This window comes from Emydura macquarii, unplaced genomic scaffold (assembly GCF_026122565.2).
Source record: "Emydura macquarii macquarii isolate MOO-44397 ecotype Brisbane River unplaced genomic scaffold, CSIRO-AGI_Emac_v2 contig_1424, whole genome shotgun sequence".
NCBI classification, from domain to species: domain Eukaryota; kingdom Metazoa; phylum Chordata; order Testudines; family Chelidae; genus Emydura; species Emydura macquarii.
Window position 1 is genome coordinate 2,232,300 of NW_027131561.1, and position 19,468 is coordinate 2,251,767.

The window sequence follows — 19,468 nt, forward strand, 5'->3', positions numbered from 1 at the left end:
GCAATGGCAGTCTTTCCACTGGCTTCAACTGATTTTAGATCTGGTCAACATTAACCAAGATAAGATTTACAAGAGTACACAGCACCTAGATTCTGAAAGTTTTTTCTCCCTAAAGGGAAAGTTGAGCTAACAGGTCAATTTTCCAAAAGTGATTAGTGATTTTGGATACATCATTGTTTGGGTGCCCAATTTTACACTCCTTAAATGGGCCTGATTTTCAGTTAGCACTAAGTACTCGCCTTCTGAAAACCAGGACCTTTTAAGGTCTCTGTGGTTGGATACCCATCAACTGAGGCACTTAAAATTGCTAGTTACTTTGAAAATCTTGATAACTTACAACAAGGTTGTTAGGATCAAGGAAAAATGTCATATGATCGTGCCAAGCAGTGACCACATACTATACTTTTCTTCCTGTGTTACTGTGATATGTAGTTTGTGGTTTACCAAACAGATGTTTAAACTTTCACCATCCTCAACAGAAATGGTTGATGGAGCCCTTACCTTTGGGAATAGTAATCTGACAGCCTAGGTCACAGTCCTGCTGCAACTGATAAAAAGCCACTTCCTGTAGTCGGGCACGCTCCAACTCCGAGAGGCTTTGAATGGGAACAGACTTCAGCCGAACACTGCGCCCTGACATGCTGTTCCAAGTGAAGTCACCCTACAGGAAATCAAGTGGAAAAACATGAAGCATCACATGCACAGTTTAATAAACATATCCTTCTCTTTAGAAAAACAACACAGGTTCCTTTCTTTAAAAATTCACTTCTTGGACAGCTCTGACCTTTGAAATATCATCTTTGTTCTCAGAGAATCAATCTTCCTTAAAGGAGCTCAGCTATGTAAAAAACCCAAAACAAAACAAAACCCTATCACATTACTTCTACCTGAAAACATTTACCTACTATTGTTGCAGAAACATTAGGATTCCTAAAGAACAGAGAGGGAAAAAGTAACTTATTTTCCCAGTTTGGTTTCTTTGTGCATTTGACACCACTTTGTGTATTTACTCAATTTCACACTGTTTTTCCTGTATAATCAGTTCGACATACAGAGAATTTACTAGACTCTTTACAGCATACAGTTTATTTTCCACAAGTGATGATCCCTTTTCGTGGGTCTGTGCAGAGGTTGTACCAACAAAACCCCACCTCTTCCCTACATATCCCCTCCTTATGGCTATGTCATACCTAGAGTTTTGCTGACTGAATGACAATTTGCTACACATGTCTACACAGTCCTAATCATCTCTGTATTAAAAAAAATATAACTGTATCCCATGAGATGATATACACTCAATAAATGCCAATTGAGTTAGGAAATCTAATCAACAGATTTAGCTGTTCTGTCTCCCACCTTTGGTGATGAATAAAAAATATTACTCCGCTGGCCAATATTTCATTCTGATGAGGTAAGCAGTTTTTTATCAATTAGTAATAGTGAAATATACAGATTTGCTTCAGGGCTAGCCATGAACTTAAAATTAAAATTTCACAATGGAAGCAAAAGGACGTTTTAGTGGCATTGGTGCAGAAAAGAAATCCTTTGGTTCTTGAACAAATTCTACTCAAATTAAACATAATGGTCCAGTTGCTTGAGCTGAGACTAGATTATCACAATGGTCATTTCTGGCTTTACAGTTTCTGAATCTTAGCAGTTGTAATTTGAAGTACATTAAATTGGAGACAATGGAACTACACTGATTTACACCAGCTGATGTGTAAAACAAGAGAACACCTTGTCCCAACATGCTGAGAATAGATTTGTCATTATATAACTTCATTCTCATCATAACATATTTTGCCCATTTTTAACAGGAGTATAAGAATCACCTTCCTTTCTCCTCCTCCATTTGTTAATGAGTCACCTAGTATTCAGCCACTGTGAACACCTAAAGGCAGAGATGCTCAGGGTTGGCTGTCCTTAAGAGATTTACAGCCCCAAAGAGTGAGATTCAAGACCAAAGAGTGAGACTTTCTAGGTGGTATGTTAGGCTGTTGTTTAAGACAGGGACTCTCATTTTTGGACTTTGGCGACATCCGATAATGCAGGTTTTCAATCCAATCAGCGCTTAATAATTTGTTTTAAAATGTATATTACTTAATTTTGCATATGAAACACTTAAATGTCCTAATTCATACTAAAGTCTAGGGCATGTGAGAATTCAATATTGCAATGCAAACTTATGGATTTAAATTTTTTTTAAAATTATTTGCTGGTTGGAACAAAAACCTGGATGGTTGGAGATCCCTGAGGACATGAATTTGTCCAGTGTGGTTTAAATTTTTAAACTGTATTTCGCAGAACCCGCAAACTTTCAATCAAGTTCTGCTCATTTTTTGGGTGAACTCATAATTTTTTGACCATCAAATATTTACACATACAAAAAGTCCCTGTGCATAGCCTCCTCTCTCCTTGCGCATGAGCACATATAGAACACGGGCCTGTAGTCTCCATTGTTACTATAGTACACAGCCTTGGAAAGCAGCTTTCAAAGCTCTAAGCCCCCGTGAGGTCCCAGATGTATTGTTGTTTCTGGCAGTGCCTGAATAAAAATATTTTAAATCTTTATATATTTCCTTAAAATGAGTGAGATAAGTTTAGGAATATGTGTAGGAGTGAGATAGCATGCTAATGAGTGAGTCTCACACCCAATGAGTGAGACTTGGCATGTCTATAAAGGACCAAAGGGATCCCCAGTGCATTTAATGGACATTGGATCAAGTTCCTTATGTAAAGCTAATCAACTATATAGTCTACATTCTGCACTTTGAATGTGAGTGAGATACATATATATTATATATATATATATATATATTACATACAAAAAGTACATTAAAAGAACATTAAGATTGCAGAGCCATGCACATAAAAGTTAAGAAATGCCAGAATTAAATAGCCGGTGCAACCTTATTTCATCTCCCTTGTATGTATATGCATTTTGAGACAGTTTTCCATCACAAATTCTCTTTTCCATAAGGCCCCTGACTCATTCAGTGCACAAGATAGACAGTGCTCACTGAATGAGCTGCTGTTCATTATTTGGCTCTCTCCTCTTTGTTCAATGTGAGGTCCCATGCCTTATTTACTGCAAACTATTCAAACCCTGTTCTGAAGACAGAACTATTAATTTCCTCACAGGCTTTTCTAAGGTGCTCGCTACTATAGTATTTGAGTGGTTCACCATGTCAATTAATGTAGCTCCACAACATCTCTGCGAGGTGACTGAGTACTATTATTACTATTTTATACATGGGGAACTGAGAATTTAAGGTTAAATGTATCCACTAATCTAGAGTGCCCAATTTGAAAAATCTAGGACCTGTTTTTTCAGAGCATTACATAGCACTTTAGATATTCAAGCACAGCTCCCATCAACTTCAGCTGCAGCTGTGAGTGCTTAGCACTTCTGCAGGTCAGACTCCTAATCCATCGTAGTCTTTACCTTCACCTCCTCCTTGGCTCCTTGTCCCAGTCTTTCTGATCAGCTGTACTCTGTCTCTCCTCTACCTATGCTCATTTCCCCAAACATACACTGGTTCCTTGTCCCCATCTCCTTATCCAGTCTGTCCCAATATCCCCTCTCATCCCAGTTCCTCATCCAATTTCAGTGTTCCCCCACTCAGATAACTAGCTTCCAAGTCCCCTCCACCCATTTCTCTCTCTAGCTTCCAGTCCAGTCTCCTTGCCTGGCCAAGTTTCCTCCCTCCCCCATTCATCGGTTCTTTTGTCCCTGCCTCTATTCCCAATCTTACCAGACTCCTGGTGACAATCTACTTTTTTCCCTCCCCTTTTGATCCAGCTTTTGTCTCCTTTTCGTTCAAGTCAGGCAGCTCCCTTCTCCACGCCGCCTGGCTGTTAGCAGCAGGGAATCAAAAAGCAGACAGGCTTCCTGCTTTCAGTTCCATTGCCTGGTCCCACCCTGATCTGGAGCAGCCGTTTCAGGGAAAGTCCAGTATCGCCACCACAGTTTTAGGCTAGAGCATACTCAGGGAGAGTGGATTCTTCAGAGATTTTCGCTGTTAAACTCAAGCAAATCTCTACTGAGGATGGGTGAACTCCCATTTTTCGAAGGCTTATAACTTGACCAAATTTGGATAGATTTTCATGTGGACTGCAAAAGACACAAGCCTCCTCGCTCCTATCAAATTCCGAATCCCTGCTCCAAAGGATGGGAGCATTAGAACATTTTAAAACAATGGGCGAAACAATGTATTTTTCCCTAGCCTCACTCTTGGAAACTGAAGCATTTGGCTGAAATTTTCCAAAACAATTCAGCCTGAGGCAGACACCCGACATGGAAAATTTCAGTCCAAAGAATTAAAGTTTGGCAAAGTTATAAGCAACTAAAAATAGGGTTTATAATGGGATGGGAAGTGTTGGGCAACCTCAACAATAGATGGTACTCTGAAACATCACCTATGATGTTTATGAGACATATACATACAGCATGCTGGTACTTATTAAGTTTATCTGCTTTTCATTAAACATGCACTCATGGTGCATACAATTATATAATATATCAAAGCTTATAAAAAAGCATTTCTTTATAAGAATCTTTTATAAGGGAAAGTATTAGGCAACTTATACAGAGGGGTAGCTACAAGCTCAACCATATGATAAATATATACCTATTAATATATTTACATAAATTACACTTCACATATATAGATTATATACCATTGAATCATATAAATGTAGGGCTGGAAGGGACCTTGAGAAGTCTTCAAGAACAGCCCCCTGTGCTGAGACAGGACCAAGTATATCTAGACCATACCTGACACACGTTTCTCTGTTCTGAAAAACCTCCAGTGATGGAGATTCCACAACCTTTCTTGGAAGCCTATTCCAGAGCTTAACTATCCTTATAGTTAGAAAGATTTTCCTAATATCTAATCTAAACTTCCCTTCTGCAGATAAAGCCCATTGCTTCTTGTCCTACCTTCCTCGAACATGGAGAACAATTGATCACTGTCCTCTTTATATTAGCCCTTAATATATCTGAAGACTCATCAGGTCGCCCTCAGTCTTTGTTTCTCAAGTCTAAACAATTTCCTCTTAGGTCAGCTCTTGTAAACATTTTAACATTTTTGTTTTTTTCCTCTGGACCTCTCCAATTATACACACCTTCCTAAAAGTGTGGCACCCAGACTTGGACATAGTACTCCAGCTGAGGCCTCACCAGTGCCAACCACAGCAGGACAATTACCTTCTGTATCTTATGTTCATCACTCCTGTTAATGCAACTCAGAATGATATTAGCCTTTTTCACACTATATTATATTGACTCACATTCAGTTTGTGATTCACTATAACCTCCATGTGATTTTCAGCAGTTCTAACACCTAACCAGTTATCACCCATTTTGTAGTTGTGAATTTGATTTTTCCTGTCAGAATGAAGTACTTTCCAATTGTCTTTACTGAATTTCATCTTGTTGAATGCAGACCAATTCTCGAGTTTGTCAAGGCTGTTTTGAATTCTAATCCTGTCCGCCAAAGTGCTTATAACCCGTTCCAGTTTGGTGTCATCCACAAATTTTATAAATATACTTTCCATTCCATTATCCACGTCATTAATGAAAATATTCACTATAGAGCCCTGCGCGGATACAAAAATGTCGATCCGCATCCCTCAGAATCAATTGACATCCGACCCACCATCCGCAGTGTCTGTCTTCCCATCCACAGCTCTTGGCCCCACAGTCAGCTGTTTCGGGGCCAATCCCACTGCAACCGCTGCCATTGTTTAGCTGTTCAAGGGCCAGCTCCTCCAGGCAGCTGCCTAACAGCTGATCCGCAGCTGGCAGGGGGAGCCCCGCTGAACAGCTGATCAGTGCCTGGCATGGGCCCCAGGGCACAGCTGATTGGTGGTCAGCAGGGGGAGACCCACCAAACAGCTGATTAGCAGCCAGCCCATACCCCTGGATCTCAAAGGTGGGGAAGCAGCATTAAAGGCTATGAATTGCAAACAGCTTCTTCCCAGCCTTTGAGATCTGCATCCAATACACCCTACGCAAAAAATGGTCCGCAGATATAAAGTGGGTATCTGCGGATTTGCAGGGCTCTAATTGACTAGTATACCAGGCCCAGGACAGACCCTTTCAGCATCCCACTAGATATACCCTCTCAGTTTGACAATGAACCACTGATAACTACTCTGAGTACAGTCTTTCAACCAGTTGTGCATCCACTTTCTAGTAATTTCATCTAGACCACATTTCCCTATTTTGTTTATGAGAATGTCATGTAGACTGCGTCAAAATCCTTATTAAAAATCAAGATATATCACATCTACTGCTTCTCCCCTAACGACGAGTCAAAGAAGGAAATCAGGTTGGTTTGGCATGAGTTGTTCTTGACAAGTCCATGCTGGCTATTCCTTTTAACTCTATTATCCTCTCGGTGCTTACAAATTGATTACTAATTTTTAATCATTTTAATAATTTAATAATTTTAATATTTTTTCCAGTACCTTTCCAGGTATCAACTGGTCCATAATTTCCCAGGTCCTCTTTGTTCCCCTTTTTAAAGATAGGTATTATGTTTGCTCTTTTCCAGTCTTCTGGGACCTCACCTGTTCTCCAGGAGTTCTCAAAGACAGTTGCTAATAGTTCTGAGATTGCTTCAGCTAATTCCTTATCTACCTTAGGATGAATTTCATCAGGCCCTGCTGACTTGAATACATCTAACTTGCCTAAATATTCTTTAACCTATTCCTTTCCCTATTTTGGCTTGCGTTCTTTCCCTCTTGTTGCTATTAACTGTGTTGAGTATCTGGTCACCATTAAATTTTTTAAGGAAGACTGAAGGAAATAGGCATTAAACACCCCAGCCTTCTTCATATAATTTATTATTAGATCTCCTTCCCCACTATGTAGAAGACCTACACATTCCTTTGTCTTTCTCTTGCTCCTAATGTATTTTAAGTACTTCTTACTGCCTGGGCTAAGTGTGACTCATTTTGTATCCTAGCCTTTCTGATTTTGTCTGATTTTGTGTTGCAGCCTATCACAGTATGATTGATAGTGCACCGGCCTCATTCCTTTTTCCTTTCCCTTCTCTTCTCTTTGTCCTCTGTTGCTGCTTTATGAACAATGTATTGTTACATGTTGGATTGTGAAATCTGAAACTAAAGGTGTGCAAACCTTGACACACCAAACCCACTAGGTTATTCCACGCAAACCAAAAGAGGCAGGTTTTGCACAGCCTAGTTCACAGCATTGTTGTGGAATGTCTACTTTTTTTGAAAAAGCTGTGGTCATTTATAGAGTTTAAAATGACCAAGGCTAGATTTTACAATCCGACAATGAATATGACTAATGTCCACACAACCCATCATCACAAAAAAAGAGAATGAAATACCAAAGTCTGCAGTCAAATCCTCAAAGATATATAAATAATGCACATATGTTCTACAATTATAGAAGTGTAGGATTAAAAATACAAATGCCCCCAAACACTACTATGAAGACCTAGCATGTACCATTGTATTTATGTTTACGTCTTTGTCTCTTTCAATGGTAATATTATTTAGCATCATAACTTCCAAAAACTTTGAGTAATACTATCTTCAAAAAGGCATACATATCTATGATATTTACAAGGTACCTGTAGCCTTGGTATTTAATTTTAGGAAAGAAAGTGAAGAAAATATGATAGCTAATAGAAAATACTGTGGTAATTTAAGTACTCAGATTGTAAACTCTTTAGGGCAGAAATCATCTTTTAGTTCTGTTTGTACAGCGCCTAGCACAATGGGGTCCTGATCCATGACTGATGGCCCTGTGTGCTACTGCAATACAAATAAATACTACTAATAAACTAAAATTTGGCCAGGATACCACTTCTTGTCTTCTGAAAAATGCTACAAAGATCTTTATTAGACATGAGTGGTCAGGGCCTCATTTTAATATGAAAGATTGCTCCTTAATATGGCAGCATAGCATCTGTTAGGTCATTTAATCTTTCAGTGCCTCCACTCTCCATCTGTTAACTGGGATAATACTACTTCTTTTTCCCCATCCTTTGTCTGCCTTGTCTATTTAGATTTCAAATTCTTCAGGGCAGGGACTCTTCTGATACGTTTTTGTGTGATCAGGCCCTGATGTCAGCTGAGACCACTAGGTGCTACTGTAATACAAATAATAAATCAAATCACAGAATCATAGAAGATTAGGGTTGAAAGGGACCTCAGGAGGTCATCTTGTCCAACTCCCTGCTCAAAGCAGGACCAACCCCAACTAAATCACACTACTAATACTATTAATAATAATGAGCAGTACTGACCACTCTCTTCTCAGACTTCCTACAAGATCATCAAATGTAAATGTATACTAGGACCAAATTCTGCCTCAGCAGAGTGTGGCAAATAGCCCTGCTATAGTGGGTCCCGCACTTTTCTCTCTTGTAGTGGGTCAAGGCATCGCTTTTTGTCCCTGTTTCTGGCATTGGATGCTCCAGTAGCACCCTGTGCTTGAGGCTGTGATTCTTTCCTGTGGGCTTCTTCCCACTTGGCCCCTTCATTTACTTGGGCTCCCTGCCCACCTTTCCCCTTGGGTCAGGGAGTTGGGATGCAGGCCTCCCTCCCAGCATTCCCCTTCACCTGATTTTCTGGTCCACCAGTCAGTCCCAGAGCTCCTCCGGCACTACTGCCAGCTCTCCTTACTCCCTCGTGTCTGGCTGAAGCAGGGGTTTTTATCACATCTCTGGCAGGGCCTTCATTGGCTTCAGGTGCTCTAATTGGCCTGTAGTAACCTCTCCTCAGTCCACACGGAACAAGGCTCTGATCATTCTGCGGCTTATATACTTCTTGGAACCCAATAGGATCACATCCTGATGTCTTCTGACCCTGCTGTATCACAAGAGGCAGACCTTGGCAGCAGAACAAGTGCAAGTCTGCTGTGCAATTAGGGAATAAGATTCTTGGGATTCACACTGTGCAGGGCCCAGCTCTGGGAGCGCCTCCTATGCTGCAGTGCAGGGGCATGTAGGGGAGAGGCATGGACAGGCCAGGAAAACTGCACATATTCAACCTATTTTAATCTTGTCCATATGGGGAGGCACACTTGAAGTGATCCAGGGTCTAGTCTAGCCACTGGGAGGGGCACCACAGCCAGCTACTGTGGCCTCAGGGGACAATTCCCCTTCCCCTGCCCTGAGCATCTTTCAAGGAACTTGGCTCAGTTACTCATTATTGACTATGAATACCTTACACATACATGCACATGCACACACTTAATTTATTTTTAAGGCTTTGTCTACATGGGGATGTCAGAGCACAGTAAAACAGGGTGTGAATTTAAAGCACATTAACTACTCTATGTTAACGCCCCACATGAACACTCTTCTGTGCACTGAAAGTGCCCTCAGGTGCTTTTGTAGATCTGCCATCCTTCCCAAGTTTCTTGTAAATGTTATCCCAACCTCAAGCATAGCCTTTTAATAGGAAAACAGTTTCCATTTTGAAAAGATGTTTTGAACAAATTTCTATTATGGGTAAAATTTCTGAAAGCACTTAAGTGAAAATCAATGGGACTTAGTTTCCTAAGTGCCTAGGTTACTTCTGAAAATATCACCCTACATCTTTTAACTTCTCTTCCATACACGCTGCCTCCCAAGTCAATGTCAGCAATCATTATCTTAAGACCTGCTCCTATATTCTTGTACACCCCACACTCTCACTGACAAATTGTTCAAGGAATCCAGGATTAGGATTTAGGTTACTAATTACCAACAGCAATAGATTGTGGGTTTAAAATATGTAACTGTTGCAAGCAACAGGAATTTGAAATGTGCAGAGAGTGCAGGATATGGCCCCTAGTCAGATTTGAAACTGCAAATAGTAATTTTGATATAATATTGGAATGATGATTTTATACTACAGCATTATTGTAATAGTCAATGACTTTATTCTCTGCTGTGTTTATGTTACAGGGTATACAACAAAGACAGTTACCATTAACTGTACGTTTAATTAGACATTTGTTCAAGTCCACTTGAGACACTTAAAGATCAAAAACAATTAGGCTGGTTTGTTTTTTCTCCTGACCTAGCCATGCTTAGGCAAATGTAGTAGTGTTTAGAAGTGTCTTCACTGTAAAAAAAAAAATTAAATATTTTTGCACATTATATAAATTACACCATGGAAAATATAGCACATAGCAGAGTTGTAACTTTCTTTGCTTAATTACTTCTACAAGCTTCAGGAAACGAAGTATACAATTGCCACTTTGTAAACCTTTCGCTGATACTGGTAATTTATTTCAACTCCTTCTAAAATTGTTTCCAGACCTCTCAACCATAGGAACTTTAGATTTTGATACTTTATATTCCCCAACTCGCTTGCATGTCTGTACATCTAATCCCTCTTTTCCTCACTTTCCAGTTGTTGCCATTTGTACGCACCAATAAAAATACCTAAAAGAAAGCTATTAATTCCAGTACAACTTTAGTCCTACCACATAAAATCAGTACACAGAATACTAGACATAAAATAGGAAAGGAATGAAGAATTAAGAAAAGGGAGGAGTAAATATAAATAAATGCCCATTATAGCACTAAATTCACATTAAGGACCAAATCCTTTGTCCCGCTAAGTACTTAAAGCTATCCTACGTTTTTCCTGTTGGGATTCTCCAAGTGTGCAGGAATGAGTGAGTGGGGTAAAGGTACTGTTCTTTTCTATATCACCAACTCTTAGCTTCCTCCTATATAGGGGGCATTGATGGAGTGCTCAGCACACTGGCTATCCCCTGAGAGCCCCTGGGAGTTGTTAGAAGCTGGTGCAATTTAGAGCATGGAGGCTGCTCTAAATTGTGCAGGGTGCTAAACTGGCCCCTGGCAGAGCGGAAGATCAAGGAATGATGGAAAACCCCTCAGAATACTAAGACTACACTTTAATAATAAAATGTGGGAAAATAAAGGCTACTACATAGCCCAGAAACGTAACTGGTAAAAAGTCTGAAAACCAATATCCTAAGCACTGGGACTCTTAAATTATTATTCAGTATGAAAGTCTGACTTTACTAATGACTACAATACACAGGGTGAAATCCTGACCCCTTGGAAGTCAATGGCAAAAGTTCCATAGACTTCAATGGAGCCAGTATTTCACCCACAAAATTTAACATCATACCATAAATGTCCCAGTATAGAATCTCCTGATATGATCCAAGTTTTTCAATCAATACCCTTAATGTGACATTACATATTGAACTTCTGTGCTGATATTCATTTATCTCACCCTACAGAGATACATAAATACTTCACCTAAATACAGTACATATACAGTAATACATTCAGCTAGGGAAATCTATTAGTTTTGGCAAAAGATCGCACTTTACAAACTATTGTTTTAGTTGTCAATAGTTTTCAAACATTAATTAGTTTTAATATGACAATTTTAAAATACACATACATACACACACACACCCACTCTCATTTATCTTCCTCTCTTCCTAACAATGCTCTGAACTGCCAGTTGGAATCAGATGAACACAGGATACACGTTGCTAAATTCTTCATAGCAGGACAACATGTGTAGGATACTGGAATGCTGACATCACCCACAGGGGAGAATGAATTCACACCCACACCAGAAATACACCACTATGCAAGATGATATGAATCAGTCCTAGGGAATATGAAATATCATAGTTGGTGGCTTTCAGCCATCAGGAAAAAAGTGCCCCACTAACATTAGTATAAGGATGAAAAGGGGATTTGGGAGCGTATTCCCAGAGGTCAGTATTAATAGCCCAGACAAAGGAAAAAATGATTTCCAGTGACTCTGTCATTGATTTCCCAAAGTCTTCAGACTGCCGCTCAGACTATTTCTTCAAGGCTATAAGTAAAAGCATTTTCATCACAAAAGGTAATTATGGGCGAAATGCATAATGGAGAAGTCTTCTTATATGGCCCTTACATTTCCAGACAGAACTGTTTATGATGTAAAATAGATACAGTCTGTATCTACTACTAAGTCTTTGCATAAAGATCACTTAAGGTTTCTGAAGACCCCATTTGAACTGTTGAAATATTTGTCACCCTCTTATCAGATCTAATAAAATAAATTTCAAAACACAGAGCCAAATTCAACAAAGCTAGCTCAGCCAGTAGAGCCCATTGCAGTAGACTGGAGAATTTTCACCTCTGTATGGCATCCCCCTGCTATGAATGGTTATTCATCATTATTATCTGAGTCCCTATCTTACCAATGGAATTGATGTTTTCCAACATGTCAAAGCTGATACATTATCTAATGTCAATTTTTGTAAGCTTGAATTTGGTCCTATACAACTAGAGCACATACTTTACTTTCAGAATAAGAGAGAGAGAATGGTCTCCATTTTGAAAGTCAGTATTTATCAATCATCTCAATCCAGGTATCTGAGATAGCATTATGTCTTTATAATTAAAACAGGAAAACAGCTGTAGTGTCTTAGATCCCCTGTGTTTAGAAGGTGTTGACAAATACTGAATTTTTAATGTCTTGTCTGTATATAATTGGGTAATAATTTTTTGTTAAATGTAAAAGTGGTGAAGTTTCCATTTTAAAATGTTAAGTAATGTGACCTCTTCAACCCCTGCGGGTCATGGCTCACCATATGAGAAACACTGAGATGATAATTCTGCTTGTTCAGAAATTTGCTTGAATATCTTCGTGGCCCTGTACCACGGATAACATGGGCTCAGCTCTGGAGACAGTATTTGCTAGTTATTGCTTCTTGCATAGCCAGCAGAAGATGTACACATTTTGTGGTTTAGTGGATACAGCAAGACTGGTGCCCTTTTTTTTGGTTTTTAAACTCTCTCAGTATTGGGATGAGAACAGAGCACAAGCATAATTTTTTCGGGCCCAGTACAAACGTGTAACACGGGCCCCCTCCCACACACATACCACAATCCCTCATCCCATACATATGATCTCATGAGACATGAACATTCTTTTCCTCATGGTAATGGGGGTTGCAGCCTGCCACCCCCCCTCCCCAATGCAGGGGCCCTGGGTGAGAATAAAAAACAAAACAAAAAACCCCACACAAAACAATTAAATTTAGAATATGGAAGGGTTTGTTTCTCCTCTGTTTGCCTAATCAGATTAATTTTAGCTATATAAAATGTGAGGCCTAAATGATCTGGGCAGTGCCATTTTAATAACTTCCTCTAAATAAATACAATCACATGTAGATCATGTCGTGTTTGTAGCTTCACTGATCCTGGAGAAATAGTAAAACTGATAAATAATGTGATGCCTCTGGATCAGTAAGGAAGAAGATACCTTTGTTGGTTATTGGCAGCTATTTTAAAATAAGCGTGGATAATGGATAAGGTGAGCTATTTTTACTGCAACCTGAACTACTGCAATACAGAAGTAGTTATAAAGTACTTATACAATAAGAAGTTCTAGGATGGTTGCATCAAAGGCTATAGTTAAGTATGATCTCAAATATTATTATAGTCAGTGGAAGAGAACTCGCAACACTATACAGACAGGACCTAGCTAACCTGTTTTATTATGTGTGCGCAAAATTTTGCCAAAAGCAAGTTTTAAAAACCATGAGTTTTTAAAAATAGTACAATTGGGGTTCTTTATTTACTTTGAGGTTTTTGAGCCTACGTGTTCATATTTTCAAGGTTTTATCTGCAATCACCTGGATTAGAAATTTTCTTTTTTAAAGAAATGAAAGCTGAGATTCTCATGTAATCCCACGACTTCAGGAGCTGGGCTTTTAAGAGAAAATCAAATATCACAAGACCCACAATAAGATTGGAAGAGTTAGCAATCCTGCTGTGTCTACTTATATACAGGGTTATCTGTGCACTGTTCATGCATCTATATTTAGTAGGATACATTTATAAATGAAAACAATCTGCATTTGCCAATTTAGTCCCTGCTATAACTCAATTGCAATAAAAATGATTATTTCTACACTATTCATGTCCATTTTTTCTCTTGCCTGATACATTGCAATAAAATGTGAGATTGATCACTCAACTTTTTATCAGCCTTTGAAGCTTGTAATTCAATGTAAAAAGTCTTTGCACTGTATCAGCGATAGCTCATCTGATTCAAAACAATACTTTGTATAAAATGAGCCATTGCCTGAAGAAAAAGACTTCTGGACTTAAAATAGAAATGTATTTGTTGGTCAAATGAAAAAGCTCTGGTGCAAATCTACATGCTAGGGCTGGCTGGAAAACAACAATTCTGTTTTGTGGGGGGAAAAAACCCTGGATTCCAAAATTTGTTTTTGTTCTAAGGCAGAACAAAAATTAAACCTTCTGAAATTTTTCATGAAAAAGCACAAGTGCAAGAGACCCACCCCAATAGCCTAGTAGTTCAGGCACCTGCCTGGGATGTGGGTAACCCAGGTTTCCTGCTGTGATTCAGGAAGAACAGGGACTTGAACCTCCCACCTTTCAGGGGAGTGCCCTAGCAACCAGACTATTCTGATGTCTCTTACTGGCTCATCTGGGATCTGAGAAACCTTCCTGACAAATTTTTTGTGAAAACTAATATGTTCCACAAAACACTTTTTTTTTTCAACAAAAGAGCATATTTTATGGAAGAGTTTCATCACATTTTTAACCGGATCTACTGTATACCAACATTACAGGTTATCCATTCCCTCCAGACTGGATTTCTACAATACCTTGTAAATGTGGCCAATTTTGAAGATAACTGGAAACCTCAGCTAGCACAATACATGGCTACCCACTTAAACTACTACTCATAGGGAACATATTATATCAGTTGCTCCACAGATTACTAGCTTCCAGTTTGTTTCCAGCTGCAACTGAATTCTGCAATTCCCCTCCAAAAGGTTTTGAGTTTTGCTGACCTTCAGACCTGTTGCAAGGTCTATGTATTGCATCAGGCTTTCCTCCGAGTTGCGGATGGTGGGGAGAAAAAGTCTTGTGTGAGGTTCTTATGGTAATGGGAGTTTTCTTTAAATATATCTGAGTTTGTGTTGTTATTCAGTCATGTTTCAATTATTTTACAACTGATGCACAGCATAGACACCTAGAATTGGAGATTGACATACTTCATACATTTGAAAAATAAATAAATACATCTTATGAATGAAGATAATTTAGCTTATGTGCTACATAATTGCTCCACCCATTCATCTTTGTTTCACAGTTCTCATACCGATGGTGCTCATGCGCTCTCTCTTACACACACACACCTGCCTGCCCTGTCCTGCTCATTGATTTATAAAGTAGGAGGCTCCTGGATAACAATGCAGAACTGTAACACTCTGAATAGCCAGTTGCAACATTTTGACAAGGACCCAATGTATTTCAATATTTGGCACTGCCATATCTCCTATATTCCAATTCCCAATCACAACAAGCAGCTGTTTTAATGACTACACTGCTCAAAAAGCCTGCAGAGTTCAATCAGAGCAGAAGTTAAATTGAAAATCATAACAGTGACCATTAGGGCAAATTTATGGAATATAGACTGATGTGCATTCCCAAGTGTCCCATTTTATCAGTTTGCCTTTGTTTACACATTGGATTAGTGCTGGCTCCTTTTGGACTAATTTCTCCTGCATTTTGGGATCATGCAGCATATATGAAAGGCCACCACTTCCATGCTACTTAGTGAAAACATGTTTACAAATTTATATTGTCTTATTTGTAATTATGTCAAGCATCAGGTGAGCGTTTTCCATTCTTAAGGTTTCTTTGCTAAGAAAAGATAAATTAGCATTCAGTAGTGCCCAGGTCTTTTGAAATGAGAACATGACTGCTCACTGTACAAGTATTTGCTCTGACACTAAGCCGATACAGTGCTCTTTGATTTTCTTTTCAGTAAATAGACTGTAGTTCCATTAAAAACAACATGGAAAATTTAAAATAAATAAAAATAAAAACATCTTACGGCAACAGGAAGTATCAAGAGAGGAAACTTTTGTAAATTACCCTCTAATTTCAGGTACCCTAAATTCAAACTGTGTCCCTGCTAATTCTGCTGCAGTTTCATTCTTTGCTTTAAGCAGCTCATTTATTTTGGACAGAGAGAAGGAAAATGAGCCTGTAAGTTCCCACTGTTATGAAAAACAGAAACAATTGCTAGAGTTACAAGCTACTCCAGACTGAGCCAGCAGATGAACAGCTCTTATTCTACACTACAGTTCATTGCAACTCACTGGAATTTTGAGAGACATGAAGGCAGTTTAGATAGACTATAAAACACAAGGTTTACAGGAGATAATGTTTTACAAAACTGTATTTATGCATTATCTACGGTATATTTTGGGATTACAGAGCCTTCGTGCACACTTAGAAAAAACAATGCATTTATCACAGATTTCAAATCACCTCAACATCTGATTAAGCCATTTAAACAAAATCAACGTAATCATACAATTTAGTTTAATTATGCAATGTCACCACTGTTCATTACATGGATTTTGCTCCTCTCAGGCTAGTTATGAAAACATGCAAGGGCATGAAATTAGTCTCAAATTAAAAGATCTTTGAGGGCTTTTAGTTTGTTGATGGAATAGATTTCAGAGCCTGTTAAGCGGTAGGCACAGACTAAGTGCCAATTTTTTCCTTACTAAGCAAGAAGTGTTTTGTTTTCTTAAAATGTAGCTACAGCAAGTAAAAGTTAAAATGCAGTTAAGTTAGAGTCATTGCAAACACTCCATTACAGTTATCTCTAGCACACTTCTTATATACACGTTTTGTTTGCTTACCCATTAACTAAATTCTGTTGCGTCTCCGGTGTCTTTTCTAATTTGATCAAACCACACTTGGAACAAGAACTTGAGTCAGATTTAGAATTTTTGTAAAAAAAATAATGCAGTTTTCCTGAAACTATGTATCCAGTGTCTGAGAAATAACCCAGCTGGAGCAGCTATGACTCCCACAATACCTTTTGTTGCCAGAGACTTCTACTATCATTAATCTTAGGAAACCAAAAACAAAATAAAACAAAACGATCTTTTCATTTGACTGCTTCAGAGTAAGCTCAGCAAGTTCAGCATTGTTGAAAGTTATGTCATAAAGTGAGCATGTGTGTGAAAGCGAGTGACAGGGAGAGAAGCAGACAAATTGCAACTGGATTCCCTGCTTCTTATTTCAATGGGCTTGTTTTGAAGAAGTACAAGGAGTGGTTAAGAAGGGGCATGTCTCCCTCCTCTCCCTCCCCCGTAAAAAAAATCCTTCTTCACATGGCTGTACAAACTAATAACTGGACTGTAGCTGTGCAAGCTTTCCTTATTAGGAATAGACCAAAGAATGCTGGAAGCATCTGGTAAAGTCACTTTGAGCATGGTAAGAAGCATTTGATGTTTTCTCTGCCATTCCAAGACAGATAGTTTAAAAAAAAAAAAAAAGTTTTCTAAGCCTCTTCTGCCCTAACAAGCAAAATGTATACCCCAAATATCTTTTAAACAAAAGCAACACAGAGGCTAAATATTTTATGGTTTGCTAGGGGAAAAAATCCTTGATAAAGATTTTGCTTCCTAAATAAAGTCTGTTGTTTTCACAGTCCATGAGTACTATCCTGCCATTTATAAAATGGAGGTGGGAGGAGGAAGAAGTCTAATTAAAAACAAACTCTGAATCACCAGTTATGTTGATTGCTGTTCTATTCCACATGGCGACTTACCAACTCGCCACTCTAAATGACATCTTTGTTTCTCAGCTGATATGACTTTGCTCTCCCAAGAAAAGGAAGACAAAGATTCCAGTTCACAGGGATTGATGGGAGTGTAGATCATCGTCCAGTTCATTGGTATTGAAATAAAAGGTTGTTGTATGTTCCTAATCAGATTCAGTGCTCATCCCAGACAAAGGCACACGCTTAAGACTGTTCATGCACATCAGCAATTTGAAGGCAAATAGATTAAAATAACATCACAGGATAAAATGAAATTTTAAAATTGGAAACCTAGGGAACTTTAAAGCTAAAATAAAATATTTTAAAAATCAACAACATTGGAAAAGATGGAAATACAGCCAAATGTTGTTAAGCCTATCCCCTAAAACTACCTTGAGAACACTAGAAAATTTGAGATCACCTTATCCATACAGAATATGTAGGTTTATATCATTAGTGACCCTGTAAAACATGTCCTTCCTTTTGTCATAAAAGAAACCTGCCTTCTCAGGAAGGCAATTTGACATTTGCACATTGAAAAGGGAGCACAACAGAGGCAATAATGCCTCACTGTTTGCAAATGGGTAAAATTCAGTACTCCGCAGCACCAGGCCTATGCACCACTCAAGTTTCACTTCAGCACTGTTTCGTGAGGCCTGGGCACCGACATCCCTCTTGAGCCCTTTGGGTATTATATAACCAATAGTAAGCTGTCATTAGACAAAGAGCCAGCATGCAGTCATAATTCACACAAAACTCAGCCTGATAGCATAAATCATTACATTAGAGCTGGCTCAAAATCTTCCAGTGGAACATTCATAAAGTTTGACTTAGGTTAGGAGAAAAAGAGGAGGCTGCTTGAAAAATAATTAAGGAACAGACTACCTTAGAAGGATAACTGACTTCCCTACTCTGTTATTAATGCCAGCCTCAACCACCTATTTATCCACTTTTGCCACAAGCATCCTTCCATGTTCCTCCATATGTGTAGATCATCCTTCCCAAATTTGTCAATAAAGCCTTCAGATCCCTCCTGAAGACCCAACTTAGGTCAACATTTTCAAATCTGGCTTGTGCTTTACACTATACACTGCTTTACAGTAAATTACCTTTCAATTTCACTAAGTATTCTACTGTAACAACCTATAGCCAGTTAGGACTGCATGGTTTTCACTGTGCTGCACACTATGGTCACTATTTCATAAACAGAAACATTAGAGATAGAAATAGATCCTTCCCTCCAAGAATATGATCCAAAGCCCATTGAAGTTCATTGACGTCAGTGGCCCAAAAGCCCCAAAAGCATATAGTCCTACAACTTGGTTAAAGGAGACTCTCCTACATCTGTAGGTGAATAAAGGCCTTTGAAATACAGCTGAGCAGTTCTAAGACCATTCAGTAAAGGAGAGTAGTATGTACATACACAAACTAGTCATGCAATAAATTAATTCAGCTGCAATTAAGGATGAACACCAACCTTTTTGAAAAATGCCCTAAAAGATTGTTTAAACCTCAAACTCAGCCACAATCATGGAAGTTTCAACTAAACTTTATCTCTCTTCTTCAGATTATTGTAGTGGGCGATCACATCCCCTGCTTGTCATAATTTGACTAAGCTATACGTATTTAGTTTTTAAAATCTTTCCTCAAAAATCTTCTCAAGCTCATAATCTTTTCTTGTTATTCTTTGAATTTTCTCCCATTTCTACAATTCTGTTATTCACGTATCCAGAACTGGGTACAGTATTCTAGCTAGGGTCATATTTAGTGTGTATATATATATATATGTCATCTCTATGGTCCATATAGTGGTGCCTCTGCATACAGAGCCCAAAAATCACACTAG

The 19,468-nt window shown here is 38.7% G+C and overlaps 1 protein-coding gene across 3 annotated transcripts in view; it reads right to left on the reverse strand.

Annotated features, from left to right (window-relative positions):
* Window positions 1–19,468, reverse strand: part of LOC137156293 (rho GTPase-activating protein 6-like) — a 255,156-nt gene that overhangs the window by 113,117 nt on the left and 122,571 nt on the right. For 2 of the 3 annotated variants that reach the window (XM_067553019.1, XM_067553020.1), the window contains exon 2: window positions 502–661. In XM_067553019.1, the coding sequence (XP_067409120.1) occupies window positions 502–661 (160 nt within the window). Of the gene's footprint in view, window positions 1–501; window positions 662–19,468 lie in introns of those variants that run through there. The other variant, XM_067553021.1, reaches the window with a different exon arrangement.